The following is a 19,135-nucleotide window of genomic DNA, read 5'->3' on the forward strand; positions in this document are numbered from 1 at the left end:
ATTTTTGGAAAGGAGTCAACTATTTTGTCTGGTCCATTTTTGGGGATTTGTGTGAAATTATGTCCACTTTTTTTCTAATACACAAAGGAAATAAACATGTATAACAAAATGTGTAATTGCAATAATTTGTATATTATAGGTCAATGCTTTCATATTCACAATGACTATGCAGCTTCAGCACCTTCCTATGGCAATTGAATCTTTTGGCTTACTAGTCAGAGTAACACTGCCGACTAATACTGCTGTTCCCATTTTTCATGGGTTTCAACAACCTTAGTACAGTTCGACAATACAATTTAAAATTTGGCCTTTTTCTCTCTCTAGGTGGAATGGCTGTGCGCTCTGACCTCCTATCCCTACACTATACAAGCCTATTAATAATAATAATAATAATAATAATATTATTACTATTATTATTATTATTACTAGATGGTGCCCCGATTCTAACGCATCGGGTATTCTAGAATATGTATATAGCAGCCACATAGTATATAGCACAGGCCATGTAGTATATAGCAGACAAATACTACGTGGCCGGTGCTATGCCAAACAGTATATAGCACAGCCCACGCAGTATATAGCACAGCCCACGAGGAGCGGGAAAGGCCTGGGCTGGATCCGGAAGGTATTTTTTTAATTATTTTTAACATTAGATCTTTTTACTATTGATGCTGCATAGGCAGCATCAATAGTAAAAAGTTGGTCACACAGGGTTAATAGCAGCGTTAACGGAGTGCGTTACCCGCGGCATAACGCAGTCCGTTAGCGCTGCCATTAACCCTGTGTGAGCCCTGACTGGAGGGGAGTATGGAGCGGGCACTGACTGCGGGGAGGAAGGAGCGGCCATTTTGCCGCCTGACTGTGCCCGTCGCTGATTGGTCTTGGCTGTTTTGCTGCGACCAATCAGCGACTTGGGATTTCCGTGACAGACAGACAGAAAGACAGACAGAAAGACGGAAGTGATCCTTAGACAATTACCGTACATAGTAGATTATTATTATTATTATTATTATTATTATTAAAATAGCACTGCTTGGTGGTCCATGGACTATTTTATGCTGGTTGTGATAGACCCCCACAATCCCCGGTTGGCTACGCTAACCCATGTGATCTGATACCTTCAGGGAATTATGGGAAATGCCATTTGGCTTCGCCTGATGTGAAAAGGAGTCGGGAGTTTTTTGTTTTTTTTTGCCAGTCTGTGCAAATATAATCACAAACTGTTCGACTCTGCTGGGAACTGTGAATTTCAGGAAAGCTGAATCGCAGTCAATTCTCTGCTGAGCAATTCAATCATCTATTCATAGTACTTTCAACCCCTCTGAGATTTCAGACAGTGCTACCCTTTCTATATACTTAATTATGAATAGGCTGCAGACCTTCTAGCTATAAACTGAATTAAGGTAGGCATTCTAGAAGAGGAAGAAGGCGTGAGTGAAGACTTGCATGATGAGATTAGAATGGTAATGGGAAGGTCGTCACTAGTATGTTGCATGGTATGGGTAGTACTTATGAATTTGAAGATTAAGGTGAGGATTTTTAATTGGACAGTGCTGCGAATTAAGGGATGAGAAGTATTGTCTGCAGACCATAAAAGCAGGTGCCAACAAGTCTAACTGGAATATTCCCCATGTTTGGCTTGCACTATCATTTTGATGGTCTCCTATGTAAGAGAGTCAGATATGGGAAATGTTTTTGGGTTGGTGAGCAAGAGGGTAGTCAGTGAGGTTAAAATATTAGTTTAGTCAAGGTGTATTTTAATTCTTGCCAGGGTCAGATCGGGTGAATTATCCTACCGCGTCAACTGCTCCGACTTCATGGGTAAGCCCTGTGGACAAAGATGCAAGCAACCCTGGAAGAAGGGAGTGGACACCAAGAAGATGGCAAGAACGAGAGATGGATAAAATTAGAAGCCAGGACTTTAATAACTTCAAGCAGTGAGTCTTTTTGGACTTTATAAGTGGTGATACAATCTAAAAGGACCCAGCATAGTCATTATTTCCTCATGTATTCTAGCACTACAAACTAAACAGAAGGCAATCATCTGATTGTGACATGGGGGAAAAATAGATTTGCAAAAAAAATAAAATATATATATATATATATATATATATATATATATATATATATATATATATATATATATATATATATATATATATATATAATCTACTTTTAGCTTTCATTTGAGGGTATCCACATTAAAATTGGATGAAGGGTTTAGGAGTTTCAGCTCCTTAACATGTGCCATCCTCTTTTTAAAGGGAACAAAAGTAATTGGACTAATTCAATAATTTTAAATAAAAAGTTCATTTTTAGTACTTGGTTGAAAACCCTTTGTTGGCAATGACTGCCTGAAGTCTTGAACTCATGGACATCACCAGATGCTGTGTTTCCTCCTTTTTGAAGCTCGTCCAGGCCTTCACTGCGGTGGTTTTCAGTTGCTGTTTGTTTGTGGGCCTTTCTGTCTGAAGATTAGTCTTTAACAAGTGAAATGCATGCTCAATTGGGTTGAGATCAGGTGACTGACTTGGCCATTCAAGAATATTCCACTTCTTTGCTTTAATAAACTCCTGGGTTGCTTTGGCTTTATGTTTTGGGTCATTGTCCATCTGTAGTATGAGACGACGACCAATCAGTTTGGCTGCATTTGGCTGGATCTGAGCACACAGTATGGCTCTGAATACCTCAGAATTCATTTGGCTGCTTCTGTCCTGTGTCACATCATCAATAAACACAAGTGACCGAGTGCCACTGGCAGCCATGCATGCCCAAGCCATCACACTGCCTCCGCCATGTTTTATAGATGATGTGGTATGCTTTGGATAATGAGCTGTACCACGCCTTCGCCATACTTTTCTCTGTCCATCATTCTGGTAGAGGTTGATCTTGGTTTCATCTGTCCAAAGAATGTTCTTCCAGAACTGTGATGGCTTTTTTAGATGCTTTAAGCAAAGTCCAGTCTAGCCTTTTTATTCTTGATGCTTATAAGTGGCTTGCACCGTGCAGTGAACCCTCTGTATTTACTTTCATGCAGTCTTCTCTTTATAGTAGATTTGGATATTGATACACCGACCTCCTGGAGAGTGTTGTTCACTTGTTTGGCTGTTGTGAAGGGGTTTCTCTTCACCATGGAGGTTATTCTGCGATCATCCACCACTGTTGTCCTCCGTGGGCGCCCAGGTCTTTTTGCATTGATGAGTTCACCAGTGCTTTCTTTCTTTCTCAGGATGTACCAAACTGTAGATTTTGCCACTCCTAATATTGTTGAAATTTCTCGGATGGGTTTTTTCTGTTTTCACTGCTTAAGGATGGCTTGTTTCACCTGCATGGAGAGCTCCTTTGACCGCATGTTTACTTCACAGCAAAACCTTCCAAATGCAGCACCACACCTCAAATCAACTCCAGGCCTTTTATCTGCTTAATTGAGAATGACATAACTAAGGGATTGCCCAAATCTGTCCATGAAATAGCCTTGGAGTCAATTGTCCAATTACTTTTGGTCCCTTTTAAAAACAGGGTGGCACATGTTAAGGATCTGAAACTAATAAACCCTTCATCCAATTTTAATATGGATATCCTCAAATGAAAGCTGAAAGTCTGAACTTCAACTGCATCTGAATTGTTTTGTTTCAAATTCATTGTGGTAATGTCTATAACCAAAATTAGAAAAAATGTTGTCTCTGTCCAAATATATATGGACCTAACTGTACATACATACGTACATACATACATACATACATACATACATACACCGTATATTATACCAGTAATTATTTTTTTTCTAAAGGTTTAACACAAAAACATGATTGAAATACACCTCATATTCTGGTTAAACAATTTTTATTTAACTAAAAAAAATAGAAACTTTGCAAGGTTCCCACTGGTCATCATGTAAAGTGCTGTGGAATATGATGGCGCTATATAAGAAGAGCATTCTAAGAATCCACCACTCACAATCTATGATGTCACAGCTGACTCTACCTCCCCCCTATTGCTGCTAATATACAGGTTGATTTCCTAAAACTGGATGTATGAGCCTAGAAAAGCCTCCAGTGGCCAATGTAAACATTGCAAAATTTCTCTTTTATTTTGATACAGATTGTGATGGGAAAAAAACTTTTGCAAAACCATTTTTTTTTTTTTTAATGCATGAAACACACAAAAACCTGATTTAGTTTGAAGCAGCGACACCAAAATTGATGGAACTGGGGACCAGTTGGGACAGGGCGTGGCTACACCCGCCTGCCATTATTGGCAAATGTGCTGGTGTTTCAGAATTACTACCCCAGTCCCTTAGGGTACCGTCTCACAGTGGCACTTTGGTTGCTACAACGGCACGATCCGTGACGTTCCAGCGATATACTTACGATCTCGCTGTGTCTGACACGCTACTGCGATCAGGGACCCCGCTGAGAATCGTACGTCGTAGCAGATCGTTTGAAACTTTCTTTCGTCGTCAAGTGTCCCGCTGTGGCGGCATGATCGCATGGTGTAACAAAGGTGTGCACGATATTGTATACGATGTGCGCATAGTAACCAACAGCTTCTACATCGCAAACACGTCATGAAATTATCGCTCCAGCGTCGTGCATTGCGAAGTGTGACAGCAGTCTACGACGCTGGAGCGATAATGGAGCGATGCTGGAGTATCATGGATCGTGCCGTCGTAGCGACCAAAGTGCCACTGTGAGACGGTACCCTTAGAGTGGCAAGTCCCATGCTACAGGAGATGCGCCAAATTCCTTACGTGTCATGTGCTTCTTAATGTCTTCAAAGAGGACTAGAAATCTAGCGCCATCCTACAAGTCAGTTTCGGCTCTCTAACGAGTCTTGTCACATGACTTGGGATAAAAGCCAAATCATAATTTCCGTTTGCCTCTACAGCATGAAGGTAGCGCTAGGACACTAAAGCTGGCTGAATAAAGTGATCCAGCCAGGTTCAGAGCTGGGTAAATTCGTGCAACTTGCCTAAGGAGCAAGCAACCTAAATAATGTGCTGTAACTTTTAGCACTAAAATCCCTCATAATTGAGAACTTTTAATAAGCAGTAAATTTTTAAGTTGCTCGATTTTACAAGAACTTTGCAGTTTTAACCATTAAATGAACATTAGACACGACCCCTTTAATAATTAGCCAGGCTGTCGCTAATTTGTATGTAAAGTAAGTTCATAGAATATTTAAATATTAATATCCATGCTTTAGAACGTTTCACTTTATTAGGAACTTTATCACTAAGCATCCGAGCTTGGGTAGAAATGTTAACTGTGTAGCTGAATTTCCTTGTGTTTTTTTGAATTTTTCAGGAAAGGAGAACAACAGCCTGTAAATTTCAACCGTGCAAGAAGCTATGATTATGACCGCAGGTATCAGCGCAGTCATGAGCACAGCTGGGAGAAAGAAGAGAAACCCCATGGGGAGCATCGGCACAGAGAAAGGGAGGAGAGCGGCAAGCATAAATCTTCCCGGAGGTATGTTCCTCTCCCAGATGTCTAGGTTGTGACACCCTCTCAACTATTTTTGATGCAATCAAAATTGTGCAGCCCCGGGTACAGGACAGGTATGGTGGCCCACTGTCTGCCCTCCATTATACTATGATCTGTGGCAGTTTGGTAGTACAGTGGCTCCTTCAGAGGTCAGCATTTCTTGCCTGTGTGCATTTAGTTTTCTCCTTACACAGCACACACGTGTCATATTTGATGGTGCTTTTTACGTGCCCTTGTCTGGTCCATCTTGCAGTCGAGAGGACTCCCAAGAGGTTTCTTGTTGAATAATTGAAAATGTCTCCTTGATGTTTTCTGCAGTCTTCTTGGTTGGTTAAATGTGTTTTCTAGGTTCAGCACATTGTCTAAAGGTACCTTCACACTGAACGATATCGCTAGCGATCCGTGACGTTGCAGCGTCCTGGCTAGCGATATCGTTCAGTTTGACAGGCAGCAGAGATCAGGATCCTACTGTGCCATCGTTGGTCGGTGCAGAAAGTCCAGAACTTTTTTTCGTCGCTGGATCTCCCGCAGACATCGCTGAATCGGCGTGTGTGACGCCGATTCAGCGATGTCTTCACTGGTAACCAGGGTAAACATCGGGTTACTAAGCGCAGGGCCGCGCTTAGTAACCCGATGTTTACCCTGGTTACCATTATAAATGTAAAAAAACAAACACTACATACTTACATTCCGGTGTCTGGTCACGTCCCTCACCTTCAGCTTCCCGCACTGACTGTGAGCGCCTGCCGGCCGTAAATCAGAGCACAGCGGTGACGTCACCGCTGTGCTTTACGGCCGGCGCTTAGTCAGTGCGGGAAGCTGAAGGCGAGGGACGTGACCAGACACCGGAATGTAAGTATGTAGTGTTTGTTTTTTTTTTTACATTTACACTGGTAACCAGGGTAAATATCGGGTTACTAAGCGCGGCCCTGTGCTTAGTAACCCGATGTTTACCCTGGTTGCCCGGGGACTTCGGGATCGTTGGTCGCTGGAGAGCTGTCTGTGTGACAGCTCTCCAGCGACCAAACAGCAACGCTGCAGCGATCGGCATCGTTGTCTAGATCGCTGCAGCGTCGCTAAATGTGACGGTACCTTAAAGGTACCTTCACACATAACGATATTGTTAACGATATCGTTGCTATTTGTGACGTAGCAACGATATCGTTAATGAAATCGTTATGTGTGACAGCGACCAACGATCAGGCCCCTGCTGGGAGATCGTTGGTCGCTGAATAAAGTCCAGAACTTTATTTCGTCGCTGGACTCCCTGGAGACATCGCTGGATCGGCGTGTGTGACACCGATCCAGCGATGTCTTCACTGGTAACCAGGGTAAACATCGGGTAACTAAGCGCAGGGCCGCGCTTAGTAACCCGATGTTTACCCTGGTTACCATGCTAAAAGTAAAAAAAAACAAACAGTACATACTTACCTACAGCTGTCTGTCCTCCAGCGCTGCGCTCTGCACTCCTCCTGTACTGGCTGTGAGCCGGAAAGCAGAGCGGTGACGTCACCGCTCTGCTTTCCGGCTCCCAGACAGTACAGGAGGAGAGCAGAGAAGCAGAGCGCAGCGCTGGAGGACAGACGGCTGTAGGTAAGTATGTACTGTTTGTTTTGTTTTACTTTTAGCATGGTAACCAGGGTAAACATCGGGTTACTAAGCGCGGCCCTGCGCTTAGTTACCCGATGTTTACCCTGCTTACCGGCATCGTTGGTCGCTGGAGAACGGTCTGTGTGACAGCTCTCCAGCGACCAAACAGCGACGCTGCAGCGATTCGGATCGTTGTTGGTATCGCTGCAGCGTCGCTAAATGTGAAGGGGCCTTAAGAGTTTTAATTTACTTAGCAGTATCTCCAATGTGGACCTCCCGCAGTGATGTCTGCAGCAGATTTACTGCAATGTATATCATTGTGAAGAAGGTGTGGGCAAGACTGACATTTCATCCTCTGCACTGCAGAGGGGGAAATTCACATGTCTGTAACATATGACATGCTGTGGATTCTTACAGGGTTGTTCCCATCTTTATACACGAGGTTTGTTGGATTTTTTCTTGTAAAAATTGACCTTTTACACTTACTCCTTATTAAAATTTGCAGCCATTCTTGAGATGGTACCATATTTTTTTGTTGTTTAAAGTTCGTTTTGTAGGATCCCGACCTCCGCTGAAATTTAGCTTGTAAGCCCTGCACTGAAGCTGGGCGAGATTGTGAAATGAGTGCACGCCAGCGAGAACGCCAGCTTAACAGCAGTGCTGGAAAGCTCAGTAGAAAAGAGCTTGATAGCACTGCACATGTTTGGCCACTGCTGTTAGTAAAATAAAGAACTTGGCACTCAGCTTAGTATGCCATTGCAAAAGGATTTTTTATTATTTTTGCAGTCTGTAAACGTTTCGGTCTTATCTAGACCTTCATCAGTCTGCAGTTGAACAAAAAACAGTATGGGACAAAATTAAATAAAGCAAAATACAAGTCCTCATACAAAATAGAGAAGCAATATCAGCATTTCATGATATAACAGTGACATAACGGATGAACGTACAGAACCCTTGATTATCCATAACAATAACAATAGTGATAAAGTAGCAAGGAGTGGGAGGGAGAGGGGAAGTGGGAGGAGGAGCAAGGAGACCTACCCGACTGCTTGTCGTAGAAAGAATATTGTGTAAAATTGTATATAATTGATTTATTTATTTTTGTCCTTTACTGTTTTATGTTTAACTGCAGACTGATGAATGAGTGCCAAGTTATTCTACTGCACATTGATTTTGGTCACCGACTTGAGCTCCTCACGGTAGTGCCACGCTATACTTCACATTAAGTGGCCACTGCTGTTAGACCGCATTGGTGGTCGTTCACATAAGCAACAAGCTGTATACAAACAAAGTGTTTCATCTCAATGGCCAAATATTTTAATAAACAGTAAATTGCAAAAGCGCTTTTTTTAAAAGCACTATCTAACAATATCCATCTATGAAGATTGGAATAAACCACAGCTCTACACAAATAAAGTGCTTGTCCAGTAAAAATCAATAAGTCTACAGTCACTCTGTGTGACTGCAAACTTATGAATCCCCTCAGCGCACGCATTGTGCACTGTGGTTATTTGCCGGTTTCTGAGCCAGGGCCAGATGGTATGCATGAGTTATATATTCCCGGCCAGGTCCCATCTAGTGGGCATGACCTCGCTCCATACACTTGTATTGAGCAAGGCCGCACCCAGTCTGGTGATGCGACCTGCCAGTGGTCGTGGCCAACTTAAGCGTGCGGCCGCACTCCATACAAGTGTATGGCAGCAAAGCCGCGCCCATTATACATCTTCTGTCCGGGAGCAAGGCAAAAGAGTCTTAGTGGGCCCCTTTAACACATACCAAGAGTCATAAAAATGCACAGATACAGCAGAGAAATATATGTATAATACAATGCCAAAGATTTCACTTCTTACATTACATGAGTGATATCTATTGTAAATTATACAATAGATCAGAAACTGGTGAATCCTCGTAGCGCACATTGCGTGTGTTGGGGGGATTCAAAAGCCTGCAGTTAGACATTGTAACTGCAAACTTTTCATTTTAGACCGGACAGTATAGTCCTTCAGACAGGATTATGGGCACCACATAGTGCTCCAGACAGGATTATGGGCACCACATAGTGCTCCAGACAGGATTATGGGCACCACATAGTCATTCAGACAGGTTTATGGGCACCACAGTCCTCCATTAGAAAAAATAAAATACTCACCTTTCCCTGTTTCCCCATTGCTCTGGTCTCTTCAGCGTCTTCCCACTCTCTGCGCTGCTCAGCACACAGGGCGCACTGATACCTCACAGAGAGTCAGAAGACGCTGAAGAGACCGGATCAGCGAGGAACAGGGTATAGTGAGTATTTGAGGGTGGGTGCCCCCCTGTTTGTCCAGGGCCTCGGCCCTTGCTCAGGTGCACCAGGCATTGACGCCTGCCCCACCCAGGAATATGTATAACGCATACATACCTGCCGGTCCCGGGTCAGAAACCGGTGAATCCCCGCACTGGACAACCCCTTTAAGGCAGTGAATACTTCTTCCAGCACACTAGCAATGTAAAACACCACAGATTTTTTTTTGTAAACTAATACACAGCAAAGGATCTGTTGTGTTTTTTACATCAAGGGAACTTGACCTTAAATTCATAAAGTCTCAAAGGTCTTTGAAGGACCGGTTTTAGACAAAGTGGGGCCCTGGGTAAAAGTTTAAAATAGGACCCCAGATGTTCACATACCGCTCCAAGACACTAAAATATTTTGGTTGTATTAACATGCGCTGATTACAGGCCGCTAAACAAGTGTGATCGACAATATTGAAGTTGTTCAATGCTTGTTTCTCGACCTCTTTACAGTGACTGAGGAACAATGATGGGGACAGAACGAGCACTAAGTAGATAATTCTGTCCCCATACAGTGTCATGTTGGCAGCAGCAGATCTGCTGTTTTCATCAGGCGATGTGCTGCTGAGAACAATGGATTATTTATGCCGGAAAAAAATCAATCACTTGGTGAATATGCAGCATTTTGCTTAATATAATACACCCCATAGCCCCCCACATAGTATAATGCGCCCCATAGTCCTCCATGTAGTACAATGCAATCCCCATAGTATAAAGCACTCCATAGTTCTTCATATAGTATAATGCACGCCCCATAATCTGATATAATGTAGAGTAGAATGCAGCGCCCATTTTGTATTATGCACCCCATAGTACTGCAGTATTATGGCCACCACGTACTCGCCTCTCCTCCTCATTCCCCCGCAGCTCTGGTTTCTGCAGAGCGTCTCAGCAGCTCCACCGTCTGGCTCACAGCATGCTGCGCAATGGAGTGCTGTGTTAGACACAGAGGGCAATGATGGGGGATCGATCACTCTCTCCTCCATTATTGCTTTCAAGTGTATCGGCATCTGCGATGCCGATACAGTTGAATGGGGGAGGGGGGTTCAGCGCTGGCGCCGGGCCCCCCTGACTCACGGGCCCCATAGCGGCTGGGGGAGCAGAGGCCCTGGGCAGCTGCCTAGTCTTCCTGCCTAGTCTTTACTTCAAGAAATTCTGTTTCTGCTAACTTGATTATAACTCACAGATACAGGAAATAATGATCTTTGAGGGATTATCTGACCACTTGGTGACCCTCTATCCTGGAACTTAAAAGGGTCTACACATTACTCATGTATGGTTGCCCTACATAATGCCCTCCTATTTTATGCTTGCTACGTATTATTCTCAGAACAACGTTCCTTTCCTCCTGCTTCCAAGATGGCCACCACAGTGGCATGGGGAGGGAAGTTGTAAGCCTAAACCATGTCTACCCTGCAGTGTGGGGAAAGAAAGACAGGGAAGGCATGGTTTAGCTGCATGGCTGTTCTCCCTATGCCACTGTAGCAGCAATCTTGGAAGCCTGAGGAAAATAATGCCGATCTGAGCAAAAGAGGCATGGAGAGGAAAATGGAGGTCACCAGGCCGGGTTATTTTCCTTGAGAAATGTAGTCACTTTTCAGTGCCAGGTAGGGTTGCTTATTGCTTTTTTTTATAAGGTAAAAAGTTCTCAGAATGCTATAAAATACTCGCCTTGTGCTCCTGTTCTGACCCTGTAAGAAGGGCATATACCTGCTGTAACCAACCGCTGCCCACAGGAGTGACAAGTGATTGCCTGCAGCAGTCACATCCCTGCCCAATTCCAGAAGGAAGTAGAGACCAAGGAGAGATTAGAATGAGTGCAGGTGTCTATGTATCACATCGCTTATTTTATTATTGACATCTTTGGGTGGCCACCAACCCTTTTAAATATATCCTAGAGTTGAGCAAAAAGATTTGAAGGATCTTAGTCCAGCAACCACATTTCTGATATACAGGAATTAGGAATTTCCAAAACTTGCAGTAAGATAAGTACCGGTAGTTATGTTTCTGTTCAAAATGTAAGGACACCTCAAAGTCTTCTACTATACACAATGCTGTGTTTGATGAGGGAGCCATATATACAGTGCTTTGAAAAAGTATTCGTACTCTGTGAGCTTTTCCACATTTTTTTTCGTGTTACATCTAAAATCTTAACTCTTTGCCACAACTTTATCCCTGACCTGTCTGTTGTGTTCCATGATTTTCATGATGCTCTTTAATCTTTTATGTTCTCAAACAAACCTCTGAGGACTTCTCAGAACATCTGTAGTTATACTGAGAATAAATTACACACGGGTGGGCTCAATTTACTAATTATGTGACTTCTGGAGGCAATTGGTCATTCAGTTATTTAGGATTTTATTTAATGGGTCTCTGACTACAGGGGGCTGAATACAAATGCACATCACAATTTTCAGATTTATATTTTTAAAATATTTAGAAAACTTTGTATAACTTCTTACACTTCACAAATACTACTTTGTGTTGGTTTATCCTATAAAATTTAAGTTTGTGGGTGTAACATGGAAAATATCTTTGGGTATGAATACTTTATTAAGGTACTGTATGTGAACTACGGTATGTAAAAAGATGCATTTGCAATGTCATTTTGTAAGGAATGCATTTTTTTACTAATAAAGCCAGATTTTATGCCTTTCAGATGCAGGGTTGTCTTTTTAAAAAATGTTTTCCTACTAAGGGAAAACACAAAATCAAATGGTGCTGTTATTCACCCTTCACTGGGTCCATTGCTTCTTTTATGCTGCTGTTCTGACCTTTTTGTGGCGTGTACAATGCACATAACCGATGTACCAGTCCACATTATAACCGATTACTGGGCTCGGCTATGTGCATCTGCAGAGCTGCTTAGCCCAGAGATTGGCTGCAGTAGTCATATGTGCAGTACATGTGACATCACCACTGCAGCCGATCAAAGACTGAACCAGCAGAGGAGCGGAAGAACTGGATCCAGGGAGGACGAGTAGCAGAACCACTTGTTTTATAGATCTTTAAGCCCTGTGAAAAAACAAAATGTTAAAACTGACAACCTCTCCAAGCAACTCATTTTCTGACGAATTTTTTTAATTTTTTTTTAGCATTTTGAATGTTCAGAAATTGATAAAATATAACTTTACTTTTAGGAAGCAGGACAGTGAGGAACGAGAATCACATCGCAGACACAAGCGCAAGAAGACCAAACGTTCCAAAGAGCAGAGTGTGGATGATGGCCCAAAAATAAGAGTAAATCGGCACAACCTCAAAGAGAAAACTAAATCTACTGCACGGCTAGATAGTGACTGAGAGACGATAAGCGAGAAGGCAGTGCTTTCACCATTGTGTAGCCTTTGTTTATCCAGGTGCTCTACATGGCGGTGTCACCACACCTGCTGATAGTAAGTGTATCTGCTAATATACCGTTTGTGGTGATAAGATCCTATGGATATTATTGCAATGGATTTTGGAGGGTGGCAAAGCTGTCGACATTTAAGCTTCTAATATCACTGGCAACTGAATATCACATAACATTATCTCCTGTTGTCTTATTCGACAGATATTCATTCTTAAACCAAAGTTGGTTGTGGCTTTGTATGACAAATAAGTTGATGTGGTTGGAAGGTGCCCACACAGCTTAGTCATGACTGCTTGCTGTTGAGATGACTAATAATAAAATGTCGGTCTGGATGGATATTGATGCACCTATTAGTTTGTATACCACCTTATTACCAAAATGAGATGATCTGAAATCTAATAATTATAAATTCTGTGAAACGGAGGCGAGAGGAATACGTCAAAGTTGATTTAGATCTGTGAGATAACAAGGGCAGTCATGAGTTCATAACTTCAAATTGGACCATAAAATGGTTTGATGAAGGAGACTGATAACTGCAGTCCACACATAAATTAAACTAGATTTACCTTTTCCAAGGATGCGCTCACTGTGCAATATTAAATGACCGCCAATGGTCATCCTGCTTAATGATCGGCAGTTGTCTGTCTGTTTTACACAAGACAGCCCGGCATTAGATACGCAACAAACTATCTGTAGTGGACCTTGCAGTGCGCATAGGCTGCCATTTTTGTGGTCAACGGACCATTTGCTTCTGGGAATTTATTCTTTTGTGCAGCCCAAAAGATTATTTCACTCGAAGGAACATTTTGGTTCTGTGTGTGATCAGCAGACTGATTAGATTGCACATTATTATGTAACGAGCATTCCTCTCCTGTCGCATAAACGGACTCTGACCGCTCAGTAGGTTCATAAAAGGTTTGTCAGTTTGCGTTATTAGATACGTACGGGGTCAGTCCAGAAATTGCTGCTTGTTCCCAGCCGTTAAATGCGGATGTGCGCATGTGGCCTTGACTACAGGTTATATTGAATATTCTTATCTGGTCATTGCATTCCTGAGGACTTGCACATAAGCCCTTTATTCTGTAAAGCTATAGTCATAATTATGTTGGAGGGGACAGCTGACAATTTAGCCTGACCTTGTCAGTGCGACCAGTCATATAGTCAGAAGTTACACTGCATATGTGAAGGAGCTGAATGTATGATGCGATTTAACTCTGGAACTATATCATGCAGTATACAGGGTGTACTTGCTGAATCTGGGACTTGTAGTTTCACAATGACTGGAATCCTCGGTAACACGACTGGCTTACAGAATGCTTTATACCCTGTGCACCAGTCTGGTATACATCATATCTGAAAAAGCTGACTTCATCTACAACCTTAACTGAAGATCATTCCTTCCTGCACGATCATTACAGCACAGAAGGTCACGTCTGCAATAGATGGAATACATTCTATACACTGTCTAAACGATACTGGTAAATATATTTTCCACTCTTACTAATTTTCTGAACACATTTTGCACATAACAGTGAGACTAGCTAATGGTACAGACTCTCAAGGTCAGTGAACTACTTTTTAATGTCTGATGTTTTTATTCAATTGTTTTTTTTTTTTGATAAATGACACTTTGAATTTTAGATTCTCTAAAGTGAACACTGGGTAGAATGTTACAAATTTTTCTTCAGCCGAGTGAAAAATAACCCAAAAATGTTTTGCTCTTTTCATTTCACTGGGTTTAAATACTAAAATAAATCACCATAAAACTAGGGTAATTCGTAGTGAATACTTCTGTCATATGAAGTGATAGGATTTGCCACAATGAAATTGGGGGCACATTATTAGCAGCTATGCAAACCCCTAGTATTGCAGGGGAAGATGGATTGACTGTGAAGTAAAAAAAAAATATATAAAAGCCAGATGATACTACTTTGTTTTAAGGATTACCAAAAAATTAACGCGTAAGGGCTTCAGGCAAAACAGCTGCTTTAGTGCCAATTTTTAGCTATTCCTCCTGCTTTTGCTGTAAACCGGTACCAGATGCAGAGGAATGAGTTGGTCCTCCAAAAAAGGCCTATACTTAATACAGTATGTACTGCCTGGTTGATTTCGCTATATGATGGATGATGCTGTAGTTTGTTCAGGGGCTGCACCTTTTCCCATGATGCAATGATCAACAATGTGCACGAGATTGCATGTGTGAGCACAATTCCTATTTCTTCAACTACGACCCAAAATCTATATTCCACTTCTAGCAGAGAAATAATCTCCAGTGAGCAAGCCCAACCTGTGAATAGTGTAGAAGTGGGGTCTAACAGTAAGGGTGACTCAAGTTCCACCCCATAGGTAAATCAGATCCTGCACACAAGCTGCTAGTGTGACACTCTCCTACTGGACACGGCCACACAAGTGTACATTCTATATAGATCCTAGGTGGCGTACCTATGGCACGTGTGCCAAAGGGGGTACACCGAGCGCTCTCTGTGGGCACGCACACCGCTCCCTTATCTTGCTCAAATGTATTCGTGTCTAAACGATGAAAATACATTTGAACAGTACTGTGCCTGGACTGGGGAAGTGGAGGCCCTGCCAGCCCCAGTCCGATGTGCACTGCAGCAGTGTGATCCAAAGACATACTGATAGGGAATTTAGAATGTCAGCCCCATCGGGGACAGGGATGGTAATGAATGTAAACGCTGCAGAATATGATAGCGCTATATAAAAAAATATCATCACACTGCTACCTACCTCAGGTCCGCAGAGACAGCAGGGCAGTGGGCACAGGTAAGAGCTCCAGGAGGAGCTGAACATTAAATGTATCATTGTGAAAGGGGACACAATTTTGACAGAAGCTGTGTGTGGGATGGTGGGCTAATTTTATTTAGTGGGGCAGTCTGTCTGTTTAGCAATGCATGTGTGCATATTTTGCAGCGAGGCGGTGTGTGTATTTTGCAGAGGGGCAGTGTGTGTGGTGCATGTATTTTGCAGAGGGGCAGTGTGTGTGGTGCGTGTATTTTTGCAGAGGGGGCGGTGCGTGTCTTTTGCAGAGGGGCAGTGCGTGCGGTGCGTGTCCTTTTCAGAGGGGCAGTGTGTGTGGTGTGTGTGTTTTTGCAGAGGGGCAGTGTGTGCGGTGCGTGTCCTTTTCAGAGGGGCAGTACGTGTGGTGCGTGTCTTTTGCAGTGCGTGCGGTGCGTGTCTTTTGCAGAGGGGCAGTGTGTGTGCGGTGTGTGTCTTTTGCAGAGGGGCAGTGTGTGTGCGGTGTGTGTCTTTTGCAGAGGGGCAGTGTGTGTGCGGTGTGTGTCTTTTGCAGAGGGGCAGTGTGTGTGCGGTGTGTGTCTTTTGCAGAGGGGCAGTGTGCGGTGCGTGTATTTTTCAGAGGGCAAGTGTGTGTCTTTAGCACAGGGGCAGTGTGTGCGGTGCGTGTCCTTTTCAGAGGGGCAGTGCGTGTGGTGCGTGTCTTTTGCAGTGCGTGCGGTGCGTGTCTTTTGCAGAGGGGCAGTGCGTGCGGTGCGTGTCTTTTGCAGAGGGGCGGTGCGTGTCTTTTGCAGAGGGGCAGTGCGTGCGGTGCGTGTCTTTTGCAGAGGGGCAGTGCGTGCGGTGCGTGTCTTTTGCAGAGGGGCAGTGCATGCGGTGTGTGTCTTTTGCAGAGGGGCAGTGCGTGCGGTGCGTGTCTTTTGCAGAGGGGCAGTGCGTGCGGTGCGTGTCTTTTGCAGAGGGGCAGTGCGTGCGGTGCGTGTATTTTTGCAGAGGGGCAGTGCGTGTATTTTTTCAGAGGGGCGGTGCGTGTCTTTTGCAGAGAGGCAGTGTGTGTGCGGTGCGTCTTTTGCAGAGGGGCAGTGCGTGTATGTTACAGAGGGGCGGTGCGTGTATTTTTCAGAGGGCAAGTGTGTTTCTTTAGCACAGGGGCAGTGTGTGTGGTGCGTATATTTTGCAGAGGGACAGAGTGTGTATTTTGCAGTGCGTGTGTATCTTGCAGAGCGGCTATGTGTGTGTGCGCTTTGCATTGTTGTCTTTGATATATGCCTCAGCCCTAGGTTAAGTTACAGTTTTTGCACTTTGTGATAAATAAGTAGGTTTTGGGTTGCCGTTTGGGCACTCGGTCTCTAGGGTTAGGGCAGCGATGGCAAACCTTTTAAAGGAAATGTAGTAATATCCTCAAACCCCCCCCCCCCCCCCCCCCCTCCAAAAAAAAAAAAAAAAAAAATTAAAAAATTAGAACAGAGCCTAAGGGTATGTGCACATACTGCAGAGTTTATTCCGCAGCATGTCAATTCTTTGTGCGGATTCCGCAACAGTTTACATCTGCTCCATAGTAGGAATCCGCAGGTGGAATCCGCAAAAAAAAAATCGCAGTAAATCTGCAGTGCGGTTTACCTGCGGATTTACCAAAATCAGTCCGGAAAAATCTGCAGAGTAATCCGCAGCGTGTGCACATACCCCAATGGGACGGTCAGCGCAGAATGCCTGTTCAGACCAAGTACAAGCACTCAGTGCATCATGGTGGGGACAATCATTTATATACACCTCGCACAGTCAGTGTTTCAGTGAGTCCCTATAATGGGAACCTGTCACTTGCCATAAATAGGTTTTAGGTTTTTTTTTAAGCTGAAGCTGGTGTCTGTACTCTTTCTAAAGGTACCGTCACACATAACTATTTTGTTACCGATATCGTTGCTTTTTGTGACGTAGCAACGATATCGTTAACTAAATCGTTATGCGTGACAGCGACCAACAATCAGGCCCCTGCTGGGTGATCGTTGGTCGCTGCGAATGATCAGGACCTTTATTTGGTCGCTGATCATCCGCTGTCATCGCTGGATCGGCGTGTGTGACGCCAATCCAGCGATGTGTTCATTGGTAACCAGGGCTGCACTTAGTAACCCGATGTTTACCCTGGTTACCATTGTAAATGTAAAACAAAACCAAAACACTACTTACAGTCCAGTGTCTATCATGTCCCTCGGAGTCAGCTTCCCTGCACTGTCAGCGCCAGCCGTAAAGCAGAGCACAGCGGTGACGTAACCGCTCTGCTTTACGGCCCGCGCTTACACAGTGCAGGGAAGCTGACGCCGGGGGACGCGACAGACACCGGAATGTAAGTATGTAGTGTTTTTTTACATTTACAATGTTAACCAGGGTAAACATCTGGTTACTAAGCGCGGCCCTGCGCTTAGTAACCCGATGTTTACCCTGGTTACCCGGGGACTTCGGCATCGTTGGTCGCTGGAGAGCTGTCTGTGTGACAGCTCTCCAGCGACCACACAACGACTTACCAACGATCAAGGCCAGGTTGTATCGCTGGTCTTGATCGTTGGTAAATCGTTTAGTGTAACGGTACCTTTATATGTTAACTTAATCTTGTTAGTTAATAAGATCAGACTTACAAACCAGGCACAAAAGGGAAAACAGGTCTCCCTCAGAATTGGAGAAGGCACTAGATATAAGAAAAATGGCAGGTCTTGTTTAACCCTTTCTTGACTATTACACTATAGTGATGTTGTGGGCACGTGAGCTATGTCCGGGCCACCTTTCTTATAGAGCTGATAAACAACGATAATGGCGATTTTAAATACAAGTGTCAGACTGAATTACCGTATTTTTCGGACTATAAGACGCATCTTACCATAGGACGCACCCCAAATTTGGGGTGAAAATTGCAGAAAAAAAGATTTTTTTATAAGATGGGGGTCCGTCTTATTGTCCGAATTTACAGTATCTTACCTGAGGGCTGGCGGTGGCAGAGCAGGGTCACAGGAGGCAAGGTTTCGGCAGAGGTGGGGTGATGCTGGGATGAGGAGGTGCTGGGATGAGGAGGTGCAGTGAGAGGTATGGCGTGAGAGGGGTCCCAGGCTTACCGTGCAGGCAATGCAGGCTTACCGTGGCGGCAGAGGAGGCGCAGTAAGCGGGGTCCCTTTCCCCGGTATGGTGATAAAGCAGCCGAGCCGGGTGAATCCTGTTATCGGTGGGCGCGGCCATCTTCCTGAGGCCGCGCGTGTGCAGATGAAGCGCTCTGCTTCCTGGGGCTTCAGGAAAATGGCCACGGGAGGCCGCGTGTGCGCAGTTGGAGAGCGCGGCGGCCATTTTCCTGAAGCCCCGGGAAGCAGAGCGCTCCATCTGCGCACGCGCGGCCTCAGGAAAATGGCTGCCACCACCGATAACAACAGGATTCACCCGGCTCTGCTGCATACCGGGCTGCTGCATCACCTCACCGGAGAAAGGGACCCCGCTTACTGCGCCTCCTCTGCCGCCACGGTAAGCCTGCATTGCGACTATTAGACGCACCCCCCATTTTCCCTTTTTTGGGGGGGAAAAAGTGCGTCTTGTAGTCCAAAAAATACGGTATATTTACAGACACAATCACTAATAAAATCCTAGTTTTCAT

The 19,135-nt window shown here is 44.2% G+C and overlaps 1 protein-coding gene across 1 annotated transcript in view; it reads left to right on the forward strand.

Annotated features, from left to right (window-relative positions):
- Positions 1-13,089, forward strand: part of LOC138662082 (pre-mRNA 3'-end-processing factor FIP1-like) — a 77,684-nt gene extending 64,595 nt beyond the window's left edge. Inside the window, exons 13-15 of the mRNA XM_069747218.1 lie at positions 1,772-1,937; positions 5,307-5,471; positions 12,545-13,089. Coding sequence (XP_069603319.1) covers positions 1,772-1,937; positions 5,307-5,471; positions 12,545-12,704 — 491 coding nt within the window. The 3' untranslated portion in view covers positions 12,705-13,089. The remainder of the gene's footprint in view (positions 1-1,771; positions 1,938-5,306; positions 5,472-12,544) is intronic.
- Positions 13,090-19,135: the final 6,046 nt, after the last annotated feature.

The sequence above is a fragment of the Ranitomeya imitator genome, chromosome 2 (assembly GCF_032444005.1).
Source record: "Ranitomeya imitator isolate aRanImi1 chromosome 2, aRanImi1.pri, whole genome shotgun sequence".
NCBI classification, from domain to species: Eukaryota; Metazoa; Chordata; class Amphibia; order Anura; family Dendrobatidae; genus Ranitomeya; species Ranitomeya imitator.